Below are 24,363 nucleotides of genomic sequence, written 5' to 3' on the forward strand. Positions count from 1 at the left end.
AATCTTTATTACTTTGGAAACTCCTGGTCTAGAAGATTCCAGATCCCCTCCGGGGGTGCTTGCCAAAATCCTATAAAAGTGCTGGAACGATGCTGATTTCTGCCCTTAGCATGGCGGAAACACCATCGTGCTGGGCACTTTGGATGGAGAATGCCGGTTCTCGCAGCAAAACACCTTGTGTAGTCCGCAACAGCTGAATTGACCCTGTGCTGAATTGAATAGCACTGGGAACTAATTCTCGGCGCTATTCAATCCGCGCAGAATTAAATCGAGCCCGATGAGGTTAATAATTCAAGCAAAGGAGGCAATAGGTTTTAATGAAAAAGTTTTTATTGATTACTAGATGTAATTCAAGTATAGGAATTTATATATACCAACAATCCACTTATATAAATATAAGTGAGGTTGTCCTGTTATTGCAGGACATCCGTAGCATCATGAGGAAGACCCTTTTGCTGTATCTCTGGAAGTTCGCACTGTCAGGGCAGGTTCCTCATTAATGAACAGAAAAGCGGGTGAGGGTCAGTTCCGTGTGAGCAGTATATACAGAATGGGGTTAGCTCTATGGAGATGGTCTTTGGCATAGGTAAGCTAGATTGCACATGTATTCTCTGGTTTTAGTTAATGTCAGAAGAATGTGTTGCTCTTGATGGATAGAGGCAATAAAATCTAATATATTCAATACTATAAGTGGTTGAGTGCTATAGGTTTTTTCTTAGAGCTGATATAGCCATACACTTCATTTTCTAGATAAGACAGGTCACAGTCATTAAATATTAAGGTATATTTACTATTGATTTTATTATGCCTCAATTACCAAGCTTATTTGAAAAGCTCAATAATGTAATATTTCTTTTAATAACGCTTAACAAATGTGAGCATATGCTGCCTTTAATATGTATTTGTATAGAGGGTAAGCGCTGAAGAAGGTTGGAACCTTATCACCTTTTGTAGTAAGGTTCCTAACCCTTTGACTGGGCTATGGAGGGTTGTCCCTCATACATACTAAACTGCTAAGTGGTGTCACATCTCCTTTTCCTATAAAGGGAACCTTTGACTTTTTGCTGTGTGTGTGTGTGTGTGTGTGTGTGTGTGTGTGTGTGTGTGTGTGTGTGTGTGTGTGGTATAAAATTAAAACACTCCCAAATCCCTATGCTCCCTCTGCCCTGTAGAGTAACAGCATGTGAGATTTGTAACTTTTTAGGCCTAATTGCTGTATATTGGAGATGTGTTTGCAACTGGCCTTGTCTACCAGTGCAGTGACTGTGAAGTCTAGTGTTGGCTTTACCATGGTAACTCAACTAATGTCAAGAGTATTACGATACAGTAAAGTTGCCATACCCGTATTAACTGCGGTATGGGTGTGGCAAAAGGTCGCCATATGTAACCAGAGTGAAGGGTGTGGATACTTTTGCTGTAGGCTGTATTAAATTACGAGCAAAAGAGATGAAATCCTTCCCTCAACAATAATACTATAGAAACCCTAAAATTACAATGATCGTGTGATCATAGGGCCTGTTTCAGAGATGTATACGTGTCTGTCGCACTGCGCATGTCCCACGATACTCTTGCCAAGTCGATTGCATAGAGCATTTGTTCACAGAGTTACAATGGTCACGCTGCTCGACCTTAGGGTTACTCCAATAATCGATGTTCAGTTGATGTGAGTCTGATGGTTGCATCTTTGTACACAAACAGCCGATCAAAGTCACCAATTATAGGTGTTAGTTTACAATTGCCAGCGGATGCGACTTTACCATGTTTTCGCATAGCCGCTGTGTACAAATTCTGAGCTGCGAATGCATGTGCGTATAAATTTGTATAAGTAGGTGCGTAGAGAGCAACACTGGACCCCAGGTAAAGGGGGGCGTGATGATTCCCGGGGAGGCATTCACCTGCTTCCTACCTTACTAGAACAGGAAGCTGGTCCTTACTCCCTGGCCAGCGCCATCTTCCCAGTGATATTTTGGAAGATGACGCTGGCCACTAGAGAGCAAAAACTCTGACACAGTCTTTGCTTTCTATGTGCGGCGCCATCTTCCCCAAGATATCATCAGGAAGATGGCCACTGGCTACACTGCAGGTGTACTGGGAGGTGGGGAAGTGGGCCCGCGCCCTGCTGGGCCTCTCCAGAAGCCGGGTGATTTGTACCCGCCCCTTTCTCTGCGCCACTGCAATAAGGCCCATAGTCATTATTGCTTCTTGTCCTGTGAGATTGTGCCATTTTCGTCTTAATGGATACATTTGGAATTGAAGTTACTGTTTATAGCTCAAGGGGAACTTGGACACTGTTGTGTTGCTCTGCAGAAAGACTTTGCCATAGAGTCGATGACTTGGGAAATGGTCTAATGACAAAATGCGCTAGGCACCAGTGAATATTTTAAAGGACGACATATAGAGAACAACCCCAGTTACTTATTTTAATAATAATCTTATTTGCTTGTTTTTAGAAGACCATACATACCTGAAGCCATGTGGTAACTAGTCTGTTGTGTAACCCAGTGCTCATGTGCTCTCTCTACATAGGCAAATCTAAAGCGGACCTGCAGATCAAAGAAGAATCTGTTGATGTGAGAGACATATTCTCAGTGAAACTGAAACGTCGTCGAGCAGCGGGGAAGGAAAAAGGGGGCACTTTGCTGGGCATCACCATATTTTTGTGCGTCAGGAAGGGACATAAGCTAAAGGACGACTCCATCGATCTTCACAATCTAAGCGAAGACTACTGTCATATATGGTATCGGCAATTAAAGGAAATTTTGAACGGTAAGTTCATTTCATAAATTAATAGTAGCAAAGTTGACATTAATCATTGCAAAGTTGTCATTAATAATGACCAATCACAAGCTCCTTTCCCTTGATGGTGGCTTCTGATTTGTTCTCCCATTCTCACATCAGTTTTTGGCTGTAGTTATCAGAAACATGAAGAAATCCCAGGAAAGCAGTTGCATAGATCAGTCTCTGGGTCCCTGGCTAAGGGGATTGACAACACGGGAAAGTATTTTCTTAGGTCGTGCGGCAGCTTTAAAACAACCTATAAATGTAGCCCTAATTAAAGAACAGTAAAATAAATGCAATGAATGTGCAATTAGTTACGGTAGACAATTATATTACAGTAAGAATGGGGTTGGGGTGCTGACTCCTGCATAGTGTAGATGGATACTGTATAGACTATGGGCCTATTTCAGGCCTGATCGCAGCAGCAAAATTGTTCTCTAATGGGCAAAACCATGTGCACTGCAGGGGGGCAGATATAAGATGTGCAGAAAGAGTTAGATTTGGGTGCGGTGTGTTTAAACTGAAATCTTAACTGCAGTGTAAAAATAGAGCAGCCAGTATTTATCCTGCACAGAAACAAAGTAACCCACCCAAATCTAACTCTCTCTGCACATGTTACATCTGCCCCCCCTGCAGTGCACATGGTTTTGCCTATTAGAGAACAATTTTCCTGCTGCGATCAGGTCTGAATTAGGCCCTATAAGGTTTAGAAGAGGAAAAAAAACTGCAACAGATGTAACCCAGGGAACACTACATCACTAAACTGTAATGATCTTTTTCTTCGGTCACTAGCTGATACTGCCATGTATGCAACATGCAGCGGAAGTCCCCCAAAGTCACCTAAAATACCTCATTTTGATTGCACAAAAAGAGAAACGCCTGATTAGCTATAATATACACATTGCCTTGAAAAAGTATTCGGGCCCTAACCGTTTGCTGATGCAGATTGAGAATTTCAAATGTTTTTTGTCAGCAATAATACACATTAAAATATATATTTTCTAAAACCATCAAATTTAAAAAAATAAGACCAGAAACAATAGTTCAACAATTAACCATGTCCAACTGCATACCTGCGATGTGCTTGCAATTTTACAGTCAGTTGTGCACCAGTGCTGCCCTGTGTAGAAGGTGCAACTGGAAATGGCATGCACAATCCACATGCATGACTTGTGTCGCAGCTCTGGCTACACACCCACCGAATGCATTGCTGTTGTGCAGTCTCCCATTTGCCACTTAGTAACACCCATTCAGCTGTTGGTGAGAAGTGACTGAGATGCGCATGACTCAGATTCCCATATGCCAGCGACGGGACATAGGGCCTGATGCAGGTTCCGATGCTGTTAGGGCACATGTCGCAGAGTACTGTTGTTCGGTACTTATACCAGACGCCTCCTGCTGCATTTACATATCTGCGTTGCTGCTGACTCCAAGGAAGCAGCAGTGATGCACTCTCCAACTACATCTGACTCGGGCCCATAGAGCCATATTTTGCAAATAATCACTAGATCTGACCACATTCAACTCAATCAGTCCCTATGCCTACATCATACCACTCCCCCAAATATAGTAGTTGGACAAGAAGGGAACTAAACAGAAGAGCTGCCGCAACGCAGCAGACATACACTCCAGGTCATTTCACATAAAAGGCCTTCATCGTATAGTTGCAAGGAATAAGACGCGGCAATAAAACCCATATATTTTGCTTAAATGCCTTGTTTGTCAGTCTTAGTTTGTGTCTTTGAGGGTGAGCTAGGGAACACTGGAACCAGACTAGATCACACGAGCTTGAAATATTTGAGGCAGAACTTGGAAGCACTTGAGCCGAACTGGATCTGGTGAACCAGACTGAATCCGGTGAACTTGAAATATATCAGACAGAACTTAGAAACACTTGAGTTGGATTGGATCCGGTGGAACCGGTGAACTTGGAATATATCAGACAGAACTTAGAAACACTTGAGTTGGATTGGATCCGGTGGAACCGGTGAACTTGGAATATATCAGACAGAACTTAGAAACACTTGAACTGGACTGTGGGGGTCATTCCGGCCTTAGCACAGCTACGATCATCTTCCCTGACATGCGGGGGGACGCCCAGCACAGGGCTAGTCCGCCCCGCATGTCAGGCCGCCCCGCCCCTGCACAAGTACAAAAGCATCTCACAGCGGCGATGCTTTTGTACTTGTAGAGTAACTCCCAGCCAGCGAAGCTCCTGCGGTTGGCCGGGAGCTACTCGTCGCTGCCCGGCTCACAGCATCTGCGTGTGATGTCACGCAGCCGCTGCGGATCGCCCTCCGCACAGTCCGGCCACACCTACGTTGGCCGGTCCGCGCCCACAAAACGGCGGTCAAACGCCGCCATGCCGCCACCTCCCGCCCAGCGACCACCACTGCCTGTCAATCAGGCAGAGGCGATTGCTAGGCAACGACAGCACTGTGGCGCTGGCGCATGCGCAGTTCTGACCTGAACGCTGCGCTGCGAAGAACTGCAGCGAGCATTCAGGTCAGAATGACGCCCTGTATCCGGTGAACTGGGCTGGAACCGGTGAGCTTGGAATATATCCGGCAGAACCTGAAGGAGAATACGCAGGGAACTGTCTCAGGAGAAATGGTGCTATGCTCAGGAAACACTGAAAACCAGATGCAGGCCAAAGTCTGTAATGGTCAGATAACGGATGCAGTGCAGCTGGGAACTGATGGTATACACAGAAGTGGTCAGAAACCTGTAGTTCTCCAGCACATGTATAATACACTCAGGATAAGGTGTTTTGCAGGGCCATGCATGTGAATAGTAGGACATAAGTAACCTGCTGTAATCACTAGCGTATTGACACCTGTAGTGTAGCTGCAGTACCACAAATCAGGATCAGAGTACTGTAGCAGAGAACAGGTATCTTGCACGGGAACCTGGAGCCAAGGATCGCTGCAAAGTATAGCGACGTTCAGGGCACCTACTCAGCGTCAGTTCAGTCCTTTTATCCCTTTTGCTGAGCGGAGATTGGAGAAGCGAGTCAGCTGACCAGAGCGGGGCTTGTGGTTGGTGGAATCACTATCAGCTGACCCAAGGCAGCATGGCAGTGCCCAATGCCGGGAGTTGGCAGGAAGGATCGTAGAGTACACGCCAGGGACGTTAGGGTACACTACAGGCAGTAGCGCCCTCCGCAGGTATGGGCTTGGTGCAGCCCACAGGTTCACTGCAGAGCCACACACCAGTGTGCAGGTAAGAGCCGATGAAATAAGCTCTGGGTCCTGACAATGTTATGACGATGTTTGTAAGCAGCAGGAACAAGTACTCTTTCCTGGGGTGATGAGAAGGTAAATTGTGCACATTACAGACATGTCCAGTGCTATCATACTAAGGAGGAAGCTTGTCTATCTAGAGCAGAGGTTCTCAAACTCGGTCCTCGGGGGCACACACAGTGCATGTTTTGCAGGTAACCCAGCAGGTGCACAGGTGTATTAATTACTCACTGACATATTTTAAAAGGTCCACAGGTGGAGCTAATTATTTCACTTGCGATTCTTTGAGGAGACCTGCAAAACATGCACTGTGTGTGCCCCCGAGGACCGAGTTTGAGAACCTCTGATCTAGAGGACAATGATCCGAAGCACATTGTAAGGGCGGGTCTCCCTGGGGAAAACAGATGACCTCATGCCTGCTTCAGATGTGGTTGGAGATGCGGCACATAGCGCAAAGCGTCGATGTTCGGTACATGCGCTGAGCCCATGCTGCGCAAGTGCAGTACCAGTCCTGCATCATTGGACACACTGCGGCTACACACTGTCAGTGATTGACAGACTGCTGACGTTTAGGGCCAGGGAGGGTTCGGCAATGGCCTACGTTTCTCAAAACGGAAGCATGACACCACCGTTTTGACTGAGTCCCGAAGCCAGGATCTCCGTCGGAAGACAGATTTCTTTGCCTCTTTGTAGTAACTATGGCGGCTCATGGGTCTCGCATCCGGCCAATAGTGCTGCAGGTGATCCCCTGCTACGCGGAGCACTAATATATGCAGGAGATGTCTACTTATACAGCCCCCCCCCCCCCCCGCAGTACTACCATGCAAATGCATCTCTGCTGCTACCATGTAAGCAGCAATTGCACCTCTGTCCACATCTGAAGCAGGCCCCTTGTGTGGCCTAGTCAGTGTCTTTACCTTAACCTCTTTGAAATAGGTGCCCGGCGCCGGTACCCCAGACGACTGACGACCGGGACCCGTAAGAGGTAAGCTGCGGCGGGTGGGGGGGGTGGGGGGATAGGTTTAGGCTGCGGGGGGGGGGGGGGGGGGGGGGTAGGGGCTAGGCTGCGGCCCTGGGAGGCTAGGGTTTGGCTCCGGGGAGGGGGGTTTAGGGTTAGGCACCCCACCCTGAGGGTTAGGGTTGGGTTAGGGTCATGCTGCGGGGAAGGGGGGGGGGGTCTAGGTTTAGCCTGTGGGAAGGGGGGGTTAGGTTCAGGTACCACCGGGGGGAGGTTAGGATTAGGCTGCGAGGTGGGGGAGGTTAGGTTCAGACTGCGGGGACATTTAGGGACGGTAAGTATACTTACCTCCCCCCTGTCAGGATTATGAGCAGCGGGATGCTGCGGTTGGTATTCTCTACCCAACGCGGTGGTACAACTAAGTGCTTATTAAATAATGGGATTTAAGACTTTGTATTTATTCTTATTACTTTGCATCCATTTCATTTCTGTAATAGAAAGATTTTTTTTCTTTTATGTTTCCTGATCTTATCAATGTACCTGAAACACCAGATGTGTATAAAACAGAGCTAAATTTGTCCTGCAATCTGTGAGATCAAAGCCAATAACAGAAATATTAGCACATTCCAAAAGTATGGTATTTATGTCCTTACCATGCCTGCAGTCCCACTGATGATAAAAAGGCAATTACTGTAGCTGCAGAAAGTTTTCATTTCATAAGAAGCCCAACACCTCACTCAACGCTCCTTGTAGCTATTCACAAGCCCTATGAGCTGACACACTCCTGTCTGCTTACTCTTAATGATGTAGAACCTCTGCCTGCTAATTGTCTCTTTTTCAGTAAGCATCTGAACTGGGTGTTTGAGTAAGAAGAGTGCGAATGTGGTTTGCCATCTAAAAACTATTATTATAAAATTGGAGCCTGATATTAATTAGGTCATAACGTTTTATTTGTGTGATGAACCAATCGTAGCTGGGACAAGTGCACACAGAACATGCCCCAGCTCATACTGTGAGCTCCGCACACATGGTGGTGGTGGGAGGGTGGGTGGTATAACAGGAGCAGAAGGTGGATCTGAGTGGACACGGAAGGTGCCAGGTCCCTTCATTTACTAGTAATACATTATATAAAATCCATAACAGCCGGTACATCATGTATAAATTTAATGTAACCAAAAAAAGACAAAAAAAAAAGGTGTGTGTATGTATGTATATATATATATATATATATATATATATATATATATATATACACTGCTCAAAAAAATAAAGGGAACACTTAAACAACACAATGTAACTCCAAGTCATTCACACTTCTGTGAAATCAAACTGTCCACTTAGGAAGCAACACTGATTGTCAATCAATTTCACATGCTGTTGTGCAAATGGAATAGACAACAGGTGGAAATTATAGGCAATCAGCAAGACACCCCCAATAAAGGAGTTGTTCTGCAGGTGGTGACCACAGACCACTTCTCAGCTCCTATGCTTTCTGGCTGATGTTTTGGTCACTTTTGAAAGCTGGCGGTGCTTTCACTCTAGTGGTAGCATGAGACGGAGTCTACAACCCACACAAGTGGCTCAGGTAGTGCAGCTCATCCAGGATGGCACATCAATGCGAGCTGTGGCAAGAAGATTTGCTGTGTCTGTCAGCGTAGTGTCCAGAGCATGGAGGCGCTACCAGGAGACAGGCCAGTACATCAGGAGATGTGGAGGAGGCCGTAGGAGGGCAACAACCCAGCAGCAGGACCGCTACCTCCTCCTTTGTGCAAGGAGGAACAGGAGGAGCACTGCCAGAGCCCTGCAAAATGACCTCCAGCAAGCCATACATGTGCATGTGTCTACTCAAACGATCAGAAACAGACTCCATGAGGGTGGTATGAGGGCCCGACGTCCACAGGTGGGGGTTGTGCTTACAGCCCAACACCGTGCAGGACGTTTGGCATTTGCCAGAGAACACCGAGATTGGCAAATTCACCACTGGCCCCCTGTGCAAGAGCAGATGAAAATGAAAGCACAGATGAAAGCAGGTTCTCACTGAGCACATGTGACAGACGTGACAGAGTCTGGAGACGCCAAGGAGAACGTTCTGCTGTCTGCAACATCCTCCAGCATGACCGGTTTGGCAGTGGGTCAGTAATGGTGTGGGGTGGCATTTCTTTGGGGGGCCGCACAGCCCTCCATGTGCTCGCCAGAGGTAGCCTGACTGCCATTAGGTACCGAGATGTGATCCTCAGACCCCTTGTGAGACCATATGCTGGTGCGGTTGGCCCTGGGTTCCTCCTAATGCAAGACAATGCTAGACCTCATGTGGCTGGAGTGTGTCAGCAGTTCCTGCAAGACGAAGGCACTGATGCTATGGACTGGCCCGCCCATTCCCCAGACCTGAATCCAATTAAGCACATCTGGGACATCATGTCTCGCTCCATCCACCAACGCCACGTTGCACCACAGACTGTCCAGGAGTTGGCGGATGCTTTAGTCTAGGTCTGGGAGGAGATCCCTCAGGAGACCATCCACCACCTCATCAGGAGCATGCACAGACGTTGTAGGGAGGTCATACAGGCACGAGGAGGCCACACACACTACTGAGCCTCATTTTGACTTGTTTTAAGGACATTACATCAAAGTTGGATCAGCCTGTAGTGTGTTTTTCCACTTTAATTTTGAGTGTGACTCCAAATCCAGACCTCCATGGGTTAATAAATTTGATTTCCATTGATCATTTTTGTGTGATTTTGTTGTCAGCACATTCAACTATGTAAAGAACAAAGTATTTAATAAGAATATTTCATTTATTCAGATCTAGGATGTGTTATTTTAGTGTTCCCTTTATTTTTTTGAGCAGTGTGTGTGTGTGTGTATATATATATATATATATATATATATATATATATATATATATATATATATTTCTCTGACGTCCTAGTGGATGCTGGGAACTCCGTAAGGACCATGGGGATAGCGGGCTCCGAAGGAGGCTGGGCACTCTAGAAAGATTTATGACTACCTGGTGTGCACTGGCTCCTCCCACTATGACCCTCCTCCAAGCCTCAGTTAGATCTTGTGCCCGGCCGAGGTTGGATGCACACTAGGGGCTCTCCTGAGCCCTTAGAAAGAAAGTATAGATTTAGATTTACAGAGCCAGAAGCAAGAAGAGGTCCGGAAGAACGGCGGCAGAAGACATCAGTCTTCACCAAGGTAGCGCACAGCACTGCAGCTGTGCGCCATTGCTCCTCACACACACTTCATACTCCGGTCACTGAGGGTGCAGGGCGCTGGGGGGGGGCGCCCTGAGAAGCAATAAAAACACCTTGGCTGGCAAAAACTCCACAATATATAGTCCCAGAGGCTATATATGTGGAAAATACCCCTGCCAGAATATGGAAAAAAGCGGGAGAATAGGCCGCGGAAAAGGGGCGGAGCTATCTCCTGCAGCACACTGGCGCCATTTCTCCTTCACAGATCCGCTGGAAGGAAGCTCCCTGGCTCTCCCCTGTAGTTTTCAGGCTCAAAGGGTAAAAAAGAGAGGGGGGGCACTAAATTTAGGCGCAATATTGTATATACAAGCAGCTATGGGGGAAAATTCACTCAGTTATAGTGTTAATCCCCTCATTATATAGCGCTCTGGTGTGTGCTGGCATACTCTCTCTCTGTCTCCCCAAAGGGCTTTGTGGGTCCTGTCCTCAGTCAGAGCATTCCCTGTGTGTGTGCGGTGTGTCGGTACAGCTGTGTCGACATGTTTGAGGAGGAGGCTTATATAGTGACGGAGCAGATGCCGATAAATGTGATGTCGCCCCCTGTGGGGCCGACACCAGAGTGGATGGTTAGGTAAAAGGTATTAACCGACAGTGTCAACTCCTTACATAAAAGGGTGGATGACGTAACAGCTGTGGGACAGCCGGCTTCTCAGCCCGTGTCTGCCCAGGCGTCTCAAAGGCCATCAGGGGCTCAAAAACGCCCGCTCATTCAGATGGCAGACACAAGGTTGAGACATATACACAATCCACTAGGAACATCCGTGACTTGATCCCGGCAATAAAAATAATGTGTTACACATTTCTGACATTAACCTCTAAAAATGGGGTTTTTATGTTTGGGGAGAAAAAGCAGGCAGTGTTTTGTTCCCCCATCAGATGAATGAATGAAGTGTGTGAAAAGCGTGGGTTCCCCCTGATAAGAAACTGGTAATTTCTAAAAAGTTACTGATGGCGTACCTTTTCCCGCCAGAGGATAAGTTACGCTGGGAGATATCCCCTAGGGTGGATAAGGCGCTCACACGGTTGTCAAAATAGGTGGCACTGCCGTTTTAGGAACGGCCACTTTGAAGGTACCTGTTGATAAAAAGCAGGAGGCTATCCTGAAGTCTGTATTTACACACTCAGGTACTAGACTGAAACCTGCAGAGCGTGCTGCTGCAGCGTGGTCGGTGACCCTGTCAAACATACTAGTTTGCTAACATGAGAACATATTAAAGACGTCGTCTTATATATGAGGGATGCACAGAGGGATATTTTGCCGGCTGGCATCCAAAAGGAATGTAATGTCCATTCTGTCAGGAGGGTATTAGAGACCTGTCCCTGGACAGGTGATGCTGACCTTAAAAGGCGCATAGAGATTCTGCCTTATAAGGGTGAGGAATTATTTGGGGATGGTCTCTGGGACCTCGTATCCGCAGCAACAGCTGGGAAGAAATATTTTTTCCTCAGTTTTCCTCACAGACTAAGAAAGCACTGTATTATCAGGTACAGTCCTTTCGGCTTCAGAAAAGCAAGCGGGTCAAAGGCGCTTCCTTTCTGTACAAAGACAAGGGAAGAGGGAAAAAGCTGCACCAGTCAGCCTGTTCCCAGAATCATAATTCTTCTCTCGCTTCCTCTGAGTCCACAGCATGACGCGGGGGCTCCACAGGTGTAGCCAGGTACGGTGGGGGGCCGTCTCAAAAGTTTCAGCGATCAGTGGGCTCGCTCACAGGTGGATCCCTGTTTCATTCAAGTAGTATTTCAGGGGTACAAGCTGGAATTCGAGATGTCTTCCCCCCGCCGTTTCCTCAGATATGCCTTGCCGACAACTCCCTCAGGCAGGGAGGCTGTGCTAGAGGCAATTAATAAGCTGTATTCCCAGCAGGTAATACTTAAGGTGCCCCTACTTCAACAAGGACGGGGTTACTATTCCACACGGTTGGGGTACCGAAACCGAATGGTTCGGTGTGACCCTTCTTTATATTTAAAATCCTTGAACACATGCATAAAAAATTCAAGTTCAAGATGGAATCGCTCAGGGCGGTTATTGCAAGCCTGGACGAGGGGGATTACATGGTATCCCGGGACATCAAGGATGCTTACCTGCATGTCCCTATTTACTATCCTCGTCAGGAGTACCTCAGATTTGTGGTACGGGATTACCATTACCAAGTCCAGACTCTGCCGTTTGGACTGTACATGGCACCGAGGGTGTTACCAAGGTAATGGCCGGAATGATGATACTCCTTCGAAAAAGGGGAGTTTTAATTATCCCGTACTTGGACAATCTCCTTATAAGGGCGAGGTCCAAGGAGCAGTTGCTAGTCGGGGTGGCACTATTTTGGAAAGTGCTACAACAGCACGGTTGGACTCTAAACAGTCCAGAGTCACAGCTGGTTCCTACGACACGTCTCCTGTTCCTGGGGATGGTTCTGGACACAGACCAGAAATAAGTGTTTCTCCCGGTGGAGAAAGCCAAGGAGCTGTCATCTCTAGTCAGAGACCTCCTGAAGCCAAAACAGTTATCGGTGCATCATTGCACGCGAGTCCTGGGAAAAATGTTAGCTTCCTACGAAGCAATCCCATTCGGCAGGTTCCATGCAAGAACTTTTCAGGGGGACCTGTTAGACAAGTGGTCCGGGTCGCATCTTCAGATGCATTAGGCTGATAACCCTGTCTCCAAGGACCAGGGTATTTCTACTGTAGTGGCTGCAGAGTGCCCATCTTCAAGAGGGCCGCAGGTTCGACATACAGGACTAGGTCCTAGTGACCATGGATGCCAGCCTTTGAGGCTGGGGGGCAGTCACACAGGGAAGAAACTTCCAGGGACTTTGGTCAAGTCAGGTGACTTCCCTACATAAAATTCTGGAACAGAGGGCCATTTACAATGCCCTGAGTCAGGCAAGGCCTCTGCTTCAAAACCAGCCGGTCCTGATCCAATCAGGCAACATCACGGCAGTCGCCCATGTAAACCAACAGGGCGGCACAAGAAGCAGGATGGCGATGGCAGAAGCCACAAGGATTCTCCGATGGGCGGAAAATCATGTGTTAGCACTGTCAGCAGTGTTCATTCCCGGAGTGGACAACTGGGAAGCAGATCTTCTCAGCAGACACGACTTCCACCCGAGAGTGTGGGGACTTCATCCAGAAGTCTTCCAAAGAATTGTACACCATTGGGAAAGGCCACAGGTGGACATGAAGGCGTCCCGCCTCAACAAAAAGCTATAAAAAATATTGCGCCAGGTCAAGGGACCTTCAGGCGATAGCTGTGGACGCTCTGGTAACACCGTGGGTGTACCAGTCGTTTTATGTGTTCCCCCCTCTGCCTCTCATACCAAAGGTACTGAGAATAATAAGAAGGCGAGGAGTAAGAACGATACTCGTGGTTCCGGATTGGCCAAGAAGAGCCTGGTACCCAGAACTTCAAGAAAATGTATCAGAGGACCCATGGCCTCTGCCGCTCAGACAGGACCTGCTGCAGCAGGGGCCCTGTCTGTTCCAAGACTTACCGCGGCTACGTTTTGATGGCATGGCGGTTGAACGCCGGATCCTAAAGGAAAAGGGCATTCCGGAGGAAGTCATTCCTACGCTGATTCAAGCCAGGAAAGATGTAACTGCAAAACATTATCACCGCATATGGCGGAAATATGTTGCTTGGTGTGAGGCCAAAAAAGGCCCCAACAGAGGAATTTCAACTAGGTCGATTTCTGCATTTCCTACAAGCAGGAGTGTCTATGGGCCTAAAATTAGGCTCCATTAAGATACAGATCTCGGCTCTGTCGATTTTCTTCCAGAAAGCATTAGCTTCAGTACCTGAAGTTCAGACATTGTAAAAGGAGTGCTGCATATTCAGCCCCCGGTTGTGCCTCCAGTGGCACCTTGGGATCTCAACGTGGTGTTGAGTTTCTTAAAATCACATTGGTTTGAACCACTAAAAACCGTGGATCTAAAATATCTCACGTTGAAAGTGGTCATGTTATTGGCCTTGGTTTCGGCCAGGCGTGTATCAGAATTGGCGGCTTTGTCATATAAAAGTCCTTATCTGATTTTCCATATGGATAGGGCAGAATTGAGGACTCGTCCCCAGTTTCTCCCTAAGGTGGTATCAGCTTTTCACTTGAACCAACCTATTGTGGTGCCTGCGGCTACTAGGGACTTGGAGGATTCCAAGTTACTGGACGTAGTCAGGGCCTTGAAAAATTATGTTTCCAGGACGGCTAGAGTCAGAAAAATTGACTCGCTATTTATCCTGTATGCACCCAACAGGCTGGGTGCTCCTGCTTCTAAGCAGACTATCGCTCGCTGGATCTGTGACACGATTCAGCAGGCGCATTCTGCGGCTGGACTGCCGCATCTTAAATCAGTGAAAGCCCATTCCACAGGGAAGGTGGGCTCATCTTGGGCGGCTGCCCGAGGGGTCTCGGCTTTACAACTTTGCCGAGCTGTTACTTGGTCAGGGGCAAACACGTTTGCAAAATTCTACAAAATTGATACCCTGGCTGAGGAGGACCTGGAGTTCTCTCATTCGGTGCTGCAGAGTCACCCGCACTCTCCCGCCCGTTTGGGAGCTTTGGTATAATCCCCATGGTCCTTACGGAGTTCCCAGCATCCACTAGGACGTCAGAGAAAATAAGATTTTACTCACCGGTAAATCTATTTCTCGTAGTCCGTAGTGGATGCTGGGCGCCCATCCCAAGTGCGGATTGTCTGCAATACTTGTATATAGTTATTGCCTAACTAAAGGGTTATTGTTGAGCCATCTGTTGAGAGGCTCAGTTATATTCATACTGTTAACTGGGTATAGTATCACGAGTTATACGGTGTGATTGGTGTGGCTGGTTTGAGTCTTACCCGGGATTCAAAATCCTTCCTTATTATGTCAGCTCGTCCGGGCACAGTGTCCTAACTGAGGCTTGGAGGAGGGTCATAGTGGGAGGAGCCAGTGCACACCAGGTAGTCATAAATCTTTCTAGAGTGCCCAGCCTCCTTCGGAGCCCGCTATCCCCATGGTCCTTACGGAGTTCCCAGCATCCACTACGGACTACGAGAAATAGATTTACCGGTGAGTAAAATCTTATTTATTCATTCATTGCTTTTTAGCAGTAAAACGTAACCGTAAAGTGGAAGGTCCTTATACCTGAATGTGTGAATAAAGCACTTGACATATACAGTAGATATGCAAAAAGGATAGTAATGTAATAAAAAAGCTTAGAAATGACATCACAGACACAGCACATAATAATAATAAAAAAAATTCACCTGTTACCTGGAGTTATTTAATCATTATACATATACTTTAATACATGGCAATTTCAAAAAAATGTTTAAAGGTACAGTGCAGGCAATGCTGATGGCTTTACCATACTGTACCTGATCCATAGGGAGAGGGGACTCTGGACTACACACCGTAGCTACTTGTAATGTGAGTTGCTACCTTGCTGAGACTTTTAGTACTACACATAGAAAGAAAAGATGCACGTGCACTATGGAAATATGACTATTCAAAATTGAAATACATTTTACAATTAAGCATTAAATGAGAGGTTGTTAGCATAAGTTTGGCCAAAGTTATGAGCTCCCCCCCCCCCCCCTTCAACGTCCAGGTCACCTTATCGGGTTAGTCCCTAACATTCTAAGAGTTCACGTCTGGGGCACCCCCAAACCAGCCCAGCAAAAGCAACCCCAAGGCATCACACAAATGAAAAGATAGCAGTGAAGTGTTACAGAGTATTAGGTGCGTGAAAAAGCAGCTGCTCAGTGTTAGGAGTATTACAAGAGGGGGTAAAAAAAAAGATGAGGTGACCTGGACGTTGGTGGGTAAGCCCATAACTTTGGCCAAATGTATGTTAACAACCTCTTATTTTATGTTTAATTTTAAAATGTATTTCAATTTTGAATAGTAATGTTTGCATAGTGCACCTGCATCTTTTCTTTCTATGGGCTTTACCATACCTCCCAACTTTTCCTGTTGGAGAATTGGGCCAAGTGTCCCAGTGGGCCCTTGATGCGGTGGACGTCACCTATCACATCCCTTAACACTATGGCATGTCCACATAGCACCCATTAACCAAGCTGCAGTGATCAGCTGACACCTCCCAACCTTCCAACCCTATTGGGACTCTTCCACTTCAATCAGAACATTTATGTACTTATAAGTGAGCAAAAAAATTACATAAATGCTATGCATTTGTGAATGAGTCCTAGAATCCCTTGACATGCAGTTAGTGTGGTTGATAAATACTTGCGGTTTTCACACGCATCAGCCTGTCTAGTTAAAGAATATAGGAGTTCATGTTATTCTATGTATTAAATAATACATGTATACAGTAGTCTGAGCTTTTCCATTTATCTCAATAGAGCTTTTTCATAAAGTGCAAGAGCACCATTGAATTGGAATTGGTATGACAGGGACTTTTAACATGAATAGGAAATATACAACACAATCTTGTTAATGCCTCCTTGTACTGTAGGTATGTACAATATATAGTACCAAAGATAAGTGCAGTGCCATGCTTTGACCTTACTGTAGCGGATCAAGCAGCATTTAAAATACATACTGCAGCAAATAGATTATGGACATCTGCAATAGACTTGGTTTTCTGTTCAAGTTACAAGTTAGGTGCACATTTAAAAACCTAAGGGGGAATTCAGTTAGCCACAGTAATTTACTGCGGGCTAATTGAAATAGCATGGCTATTCAATTAGTAACCAAGACAGATTTTTTTTTTCAGGCTCAAAAAGAAATCTGCATTAAATAGCCTGTTTTTGGTACCGCGGGGGAGTTAAACCCATAGGTCCGGCGACTTATCCTGAATTCTGTGGGTTAACACAGTCATTTTATGGCTGAGAATAGGGTGCTCTAATTCAACAGCCACGGTCATTGAAGCCCGAGGCTACCACCCTTTTTCACACGTTTTAAATTACCAGGGCTAATTGAATTACCCCCTAGCTGTAGCATATGTTTTTCACTGTTTGTAATTTAAGGAAAGCAAATCTTCATCCTCCCTTCCTTTTTTTTACTAATAATTTTACCTTTTGTTTTGGGGTTTTAATTTCCATAGATGTTCCAGCTTTATAGTAGCAAACTGATGTAAGCTGGCTAATGTATGTGCAGTATTACACAATTATTTTGCGCGTGTAAATGGCCCGGTTAATAATTTGTCTTGTATAAATAGCACAGCTTAGTCATCATAGACCAATATCTTTGTCAAGCCGTAATGGGGTCAGATTTGCCTAAGTAAACACTTAGCGTTCTCTCCGTGACCATTTATCATTTGACATCTGTTCTGCTTTGCTAGGTTGATGGCATGCTTCTGAAATACAAAGTGCTTGATTTGCAAAGAGAGTGAATATTAATCAGAAACTATGGTTTTAGAGTCATTTACCAGTGTTAATGTCCGTATTGTTTTAAATAATAATCAATACATCTCCACTAGGTATTACAAAGGTAGGTTTTATCTGTCTGATAAAATGATTAGACTTGTACATGAGTTTGATGTGGTATGAATCATGGTATCAGTGTTGGGTTTTGTCTTGTGGTGGTTTAAAGGTCTTTTATCATGATGACAGTAGTTCTGTATTTCATTTAGATCTAAACCTCTGTTTCTCTATCGTCCTAGTGGATGCTGGGGTTCCTGAAAGGACCATGGGGAATAGCGGCTCCGCAGGAGACAGGGCACAAAAAGTAAAGCTTTACGATCAGGTGGTGTGCACTGGCTCCTCCCCCTATGACCCTCCTCCAGACTCCAGTTAGATTTTTGTGCCCGGCCGAGAAGGGTGCAATCTAGGTGGCTCTCCTAAAGAGCTGCTTAGAAAAAGTTTAGCTAGGTTTTTTATTTTACAGTGATTCCTGCTGGCAACAGGATCACTGCAGCGAGGGACTGAGGGGAGAAGGAGTCAACTCACCTGCGTGCAGGATGGATTGGCTTCTTGGCTACTGGACATCAAGCTCCAGAGGGACGATCACAGGTACAGCCTGGATGGTCACCGGAGCCGCGCCGCCGGCCCCCTTGCAGATGCTGAAGTCAGAAGAGGTCCAGAATCGGCGGCTGAAGACTCCTGCAGTCTTCTAAAGGTAGCGCACAGCACTGCAGCTGTGCGCCATTTTCCTCTCAGCACACTTCACACGGCAGTCACTGAGGGTGCAGGGCGCTGGGAGGGGGGCGCCCTGGGAGGCAAATGAATACCTATAAAGGCTAAAAATACCTCACATATAGCCCCTAGAGGCTATATGGAGATATTTAACCCCTGCCTGATTTTTCTAAATAGCGGGAGACGAGCCCGCCAGAAAAGGGGCGGGGCCTATCTCCTCAGCACACGGCGCCATTTCCTCTCACAGCTCCGCTGGTCAGGACGGCTCCCAAGTCTCTCCCCTGCACTGCACTACAGAAACAGGGTAAAACAGAGAGGGGGGGGCAAATTTATGGCGATATTTTGATATAACAAAGCAGCTATAAGGGAGCACTTATTATAAGGCTATCCCTGATATATATATAGCGCTTTTGGTGTGTGCTGGCAAACTCTCCCTCTGTCTCCCCAAAGGGCTAGTGGGTCCTGTCTTCGTTAGGAGCATTCCCTGTGTGTCTGCTGTGTGTCGGTACGTGTGTGTCGACATGTATGAGGACGATATTGGTGTGGAGGCGGAGCAATTGCCAAATATGAGGATGTCACCCCCTAGGGAGTCGACACCAGAATGGATGCCTTTATTTATGGAACTACGGGATAGTGTCAACACGCTAAAGCAGTCGTTTGACGACATGAGGCGGCCGGACAATCAATTAGTGCCTGTCCAGGCGACTCAAACACCGTCAGGGGCTGTGAAACGCCCTTTGCCTCAGTCGGTCGACACAGACCCAGACACAGGCGATGACTCCAGTGGTGACGGTGACGAATCAACCGTATTTTCCAGTAGGGCCACACGTTATATGATTTTGGCAATGAAGGAGGCGTTACATTTAGCTGATACTACAGGTACCACTAAACAGGGTATTATGTGGGGTATGAAAAAACTACCTATAGTTTTTCCTGAATCAGAAGAATTAAATGACGTGTGTAATGAAGCGTGGGTTGCCCCTGATAAAAAGCTGATAATTTCAAAGAAATTATTGGCATTATACCCTTTCCCGCCAGAGGTTAGGGAGCGCTGGGAAACACCTCCTAGGGTGGACAAGGCGCTAACACGCTTATCTAAACAAGTGGCGTTACCCTCTCCTGAGACGGCCGCACTTAAAGATCCATCAGATAGGAGGATGGAAAATATCCAAAAAAGTATATACACACATGCAGGTGTTATACTACGACCAGCTGTAGCGACTGCCTGGATGGGCAGTGCTGGGGTAGTTTGGTCAGAGTCCCTGATTGAAAATATTGATACCCTGGACAGGGACAATATTTTACTGTCGTTAGAACAAATAAAGGATGCATTTCTTTATATGCGTGATGCACAGAGGGATATCTGCACACTGGCATCACGGGTAAGTGCTATGTCCATTTCGGCCAGAAGAGCTTTATGGACGCGACAGTGGACAGGCGATGCGGATTCAAAACGGCATATGGAAGTTTTGCCGTATAAAGGGGAGGAGTTATTTGGAGTCGGTCTATCAGATTTGGTGGCCACGGCTACAGCCGGGAAATCCACCTTTCTACCTCAAGTCACTCCCCAACAGAAAAAGGCACCGACTTTTCAACCGCAGCCCTTTCGTTCCTTTAAAAATAAGAGAGCAAAGGGCTATTCATATCTGCCACGAGGCAGAGGTCGAGGGAAGAGACAGCAACACGCAGCTCCTTCCCAGGAACAGAAGCCCTCCCCGGCTTCTACAAAAGCCTCAGCATGACGCTGGGGCTTCTCAAGCGGACTCGGGGACGGTGGGCGGTCGTCTCAAAAATTACAGCGCGCAGTGGGCTCACTCGCAGGTAGATCCCTGGATCCTGCAGATAATATCTCAAGGGTACAGGTTGGAATTAGAGACAGATCCACCTCGCCGTTTCCTGAAGTCTGCTTTACCAACGTCCCCCTCCGAAAGGGAGACGGTTTTGGAAGCCATTCACAAGCTGTACTCTCAGCAGGTGATAGTCAAGGTACCTCTTCTACAACAAGGGAAGGGGTATTATTCCACTCTTTTTGTGGTACCGAAGCCGGATGGCTCGGTAAGGCCTATTCTAAATCTGAAGTCCTTGAACCTGTACATAAAGAAGTTCAAGTTCAAGATGGAGTCACTCAGAGCAGTGATAGCGAACCTGGAAGAGGGGGACTTTATGGTATCCTTGGACATCAAGGATGCGTATCTCCACGTTCCAATTTACCCCTCACACCAGGGGTACCTCAGGTTCGTTGTACAAAACTGTCACTATCAGTTTCAGACGCTGCCGTTCGGATTGTCCACGGCACCTCGGATCTTTACAAAGGTAATGGCCGAGATGATGATTCTTCTTCGAAGAAAAGGCATATTAATTATCCCATACTTGGACGATCTCCTAATAAGGGCGAGGTCCAGAGAACAGCTAGAGATGGGATTAGCACTGTCTCAAGAAGTGCTAAAACAGCACGGGTGGATTCTGAATATTCCAAAATCCCAGTTAATGCCGACAACTCGTCTGCTGTTCCTAGGGATGATTCTGGACACGGTTCAGAAAAAGGTTTTTCTCCCGGAGGAAAAAGCCAAGGAGTTATCCGAGCTTGTCAGGAACCTCCTAAAACCAGGAAAGGTGTCCGTACATCAATGCACAAGAGTCCTGGGAAAAATGGTGGCTTCTTACGAAGCAATTCCATTCGGCAGATTCCACGCAAGAATTTTCCAAAGGGATCTGTTGGACAAATGGTCAGGGTCGCATCTTCAGATGCACCTACGGATAACCCTGTCTCCAAGGACAAGGGTGTCTCTTCTGTGGTGGTTGCAGAGTCCTCATCTATTGGAGGGCCGCAGATTCGGCATACAGGATTGGATCCTGGTGACCACGGACGCCAGCCTGAGAGGCTGGGGAGCAGTCACACAAGGAAGAAACTTCCAGGGAGTATGGACAAGCCTGGAAACGTCTCTTCACATAAACATTCTGGAACTAAGAGCAATATACAATGCTCTAAGCCAGGCAGAACCTCTGCTTCAGGGAAAACCGGTGTTGATCCAGTCGGACAACATCACGGCAGTCGCCCATGTGAACAGACAGGGCGGCACAAGAAGCAGGAGTGCAATGGCAGAAGCTGCAAGGATTCTTCGCTGGGCAGAGAATCATGTGATAGCACTGTCAGCAGTGTTCATCCCGGGAGTGGACAACTGGGAAGCAGACTTCCTCAGCAGACACGATCTTCACCCGGGAGAGTGGGGACTTCATCCAGAAGTCTTCCACATGCTGGTAACCCGTTGGGAAAGACCAATGGTGGACATGATGGCGTCTCGCCTCAACAAAAAACTGGACAGGTATTGCGCCAGGTCAAGAGATCCGCAGGCAATAGCTGTGGACGCGCTGGTAACGCCTTGGGTGTACCAGTCGGTGTATGTGTTTCCTCCTCTGCCTCTCATACCAAAAGTATTGAGAATTATACGGCAAAGAGGCGTAAGAACGATACTAGTGGTTCCGGATTGGCCAAGAAGGACTTGGTACCCGGAACTTCAAGAGATGATCACGGAAGATCCGTGGCCTCTACCTCTAAGGAGGGACTTGCTTCAGCAGGGTCCCTGTCTGTTTCAAGACTTACCGCGGCTGCGTTTGACGGCATGGCGGTTGAACGCCGGATCCTAAAGGAAAAAGGCATGCCGGAAGAAGTCATTCCTACTTTGATTAAAGCAAGGAAGGAAGTAACCGTGCAACATTATCACCGAATTTGGCGAAAATATGTTGCGTGGTGCGAAGATCGGAGTGCTCCGACGGAGGAATTTCAACTGGGTCGATTCCTACATTTCCTGCAATCAGGATTGTCTATGGGTCTCAAATTGGGATCTATTAAGGTTCAAATTTCGGCCCTGTCGATTTTCTTTCAAAAAGAATTGGCTTCAGTCCCTGAAGTCCAGACCTTTGTTAAGGGAGTGCTGCATATACAGCCTCCTGTGGTGCCTCCAGTGGCACCGTGGGATCTCAATGTGGTTTTGGACTTTCTAAAATCTCATTGGTTTGAACCACTAAATAAGGTGGATTTGAAATATCTCACTTGGAAAGTGACCATGCTTCTAGCCCTGGCTTCTGCCAGGAGAGTGTCAGAATTGGCAGCTTTATCTTACAAAAGCCCATATCTGATTTTCCATTCGGACAGGGCAGAACTGCGGACTCGTCCGCATTTTCTCCCTAAGGTGGTGTCAGCATTTCATCTGAACCAGCCTATTGTAGTGCCTGCGGCTACAAGTGACTTGGAGGACTCCAAGTTACTGGACGTTGTCAGAGCATTAAAAATATATATTGCAAGGACAGCTGGAGTCAGAAAATCTGACTCGTTGTTTATATTGTATGCACCCAACAAGATGGGTGCTCCTGCGTCTAAGCAGACGATTGCTCGTTGGATCTGTAGCACAATCCAACTTGCACATTCTGTGGCAGGCCTGCCACAGCCTAAATCTGTAAAGGCCCACTCCACAAGGAAGGTGGGCTCATCTTGGGCGGCTGCCCGAGGGGTCTCGGCATTACAACTTTGCCGAGCAGCTACGTGGTCAGGGGAGAACACGTTTGTAAAATTTTACAAATTTGATACTCTGGCTAAGGAGGACCTGGAGTTCTCTCATTCGGTGCTGCAGAGTCATCCGCACTCTCCCGCCCGTTTGGGAGCTTTGGTATAATCCCCATGGTCCTTTCAGGAACCCCAGCATCCACTAGGACGATAGAGAAAATAAGATTTTACTTACCGATAAATCTATTTCTCGGAGTCCGTAGTGGATGCTGGGCGCCCATCCCAAGTGCGGATTATCTGCATAAATTGTACATAGTTATTGTTAACTATTTCGGGTTATTGTTGAAGGAAGCCATCTTTCAGAGGCTCCGCTGTTATCATACTGTTAACTGGGTTTAGATCACAGGTTGTACGGTGTGGCTGGTATGAGTCTTACCCGGGATTCAAAATCCTCCCTTATTGTGTACGCTCGTCCGGGCACAGTACCTAACTGGAGTCTGGAGGAGGGTCATAGGGGGAGGAGCCAGTGCACACCACCTGATCTGAAAAAGCTTTACTTTTTGTGCCCTGTCTCCTGCGGAGCCGCTATTCCCCATGGTCCTTTCAGGAACCCCAGCATCCACTACGGACTCCGAGAAATAGATTTATCGGTAAGTAAAATCTTATTATTATCTACATACTATCTGTTAAGCGCCTTATAGGAAAAAAGCACTATATAAATAAAATGATTATTATATATGGGAAACATTGAAAAGAGATGAACATGTAAACAGAAATGAAGGATACATAGGGGTATATTCAATTAAGGTCGAAACTGCCGTCTTGTCGAAAAGACAACAGTTTTCGACTTTTTCAGGTCGGAAGGGGTTCCGACCTATTCAGTCCCGAGCATTTTTATTCGACAAGTCGTGGAATTCGACTTGCTGAATAATACGTGAATTGGCAGTATAGCTGCCGATTTGCGTACTTCTGAGGGAAACGGGGCCAAATTCGACAGGTTTTGGCCCCATTTCCGACCATCTCAGTTCGACTTAAAAAAAAGTCGAACTGAGAAGAGGAGAGGAGGAAGAGCCTCGGGCAGACAGGGGACAGCAGCACTACAGCACAGTGCTGCAGGAGGATGTGTCATAGCCGCCGCTCACGGCAGCATCCACACGGCTCCAGCAAGTGAGGTCCCGCTTGCTGGAGCCGGGTGGACGCTGCCGTGAGGTCTGACGGCTGTGCTACATCCTCCTGCAGCGCTGCTGTCCCCCGTCTGCCCGCGGCTCTCCCCCCTCTCCGATCCCTCATCTCAATTGGACTTTTTTAAAGTCGAATTGAGATGGGCATTGAATATCCCTTGTCGGATCCATTTCGACATATGCATGTCTGAATGGATCCGACCTTAATTGAATATACCCCATAATCCAGAGAAAATAAATGAAGAATTGAAGATGGCAGCACAAGAAAATGTAAAATCTTCTGCTGCATAAATTGAATCTTGTCACAGAAGACAGATTTATAAATGTACGTATCATCGATTGGGGGGTTGTCAAAATCCAGCTTGTTAAAAAT

At 46.9% G+C, this 24,363-nt stretch overlaps 1 protein-coding gene across 2 annotated transcripts in view; it reads left to right on the plus strand.

The window, feature by feature from the left end:
• CERKL (ceramide kinase like) overlaps positions 1-24,363 on the plus strand; it is a 269,313-nt gene that overhangs the window by 123,897 nt on the left and 121,053 nt on the right. For both annotated transcript variants that reach the window (XM_063933331.1, XM_063933330.1), the window contains exon 2: positions 2,527-2,766. In XM_063933331.1, coding sequence (XP_063789401.1) covers positions 2,527-2,766 — 240 coding nt within the window. The remainder of the gene's footprint in view (positions 1-2,526; positions 2,767-24,363) is intronic.

Source organism: Pseudophryne corroboree, chromosome 7 (genome assembly GCF_028390025.1).
Source record: "Pseudophryne corroboree isolate aPseCor3 chromosome 7, aPseCor3.hap2, whole genome shotgun sequence".
Taxonomy (NCBI): Eukaryota; Metazoa; Chordata; class Amphibia; order Anura; family Myobatrachidae; genus Pseudophryne; species Pseudophryne corroboree.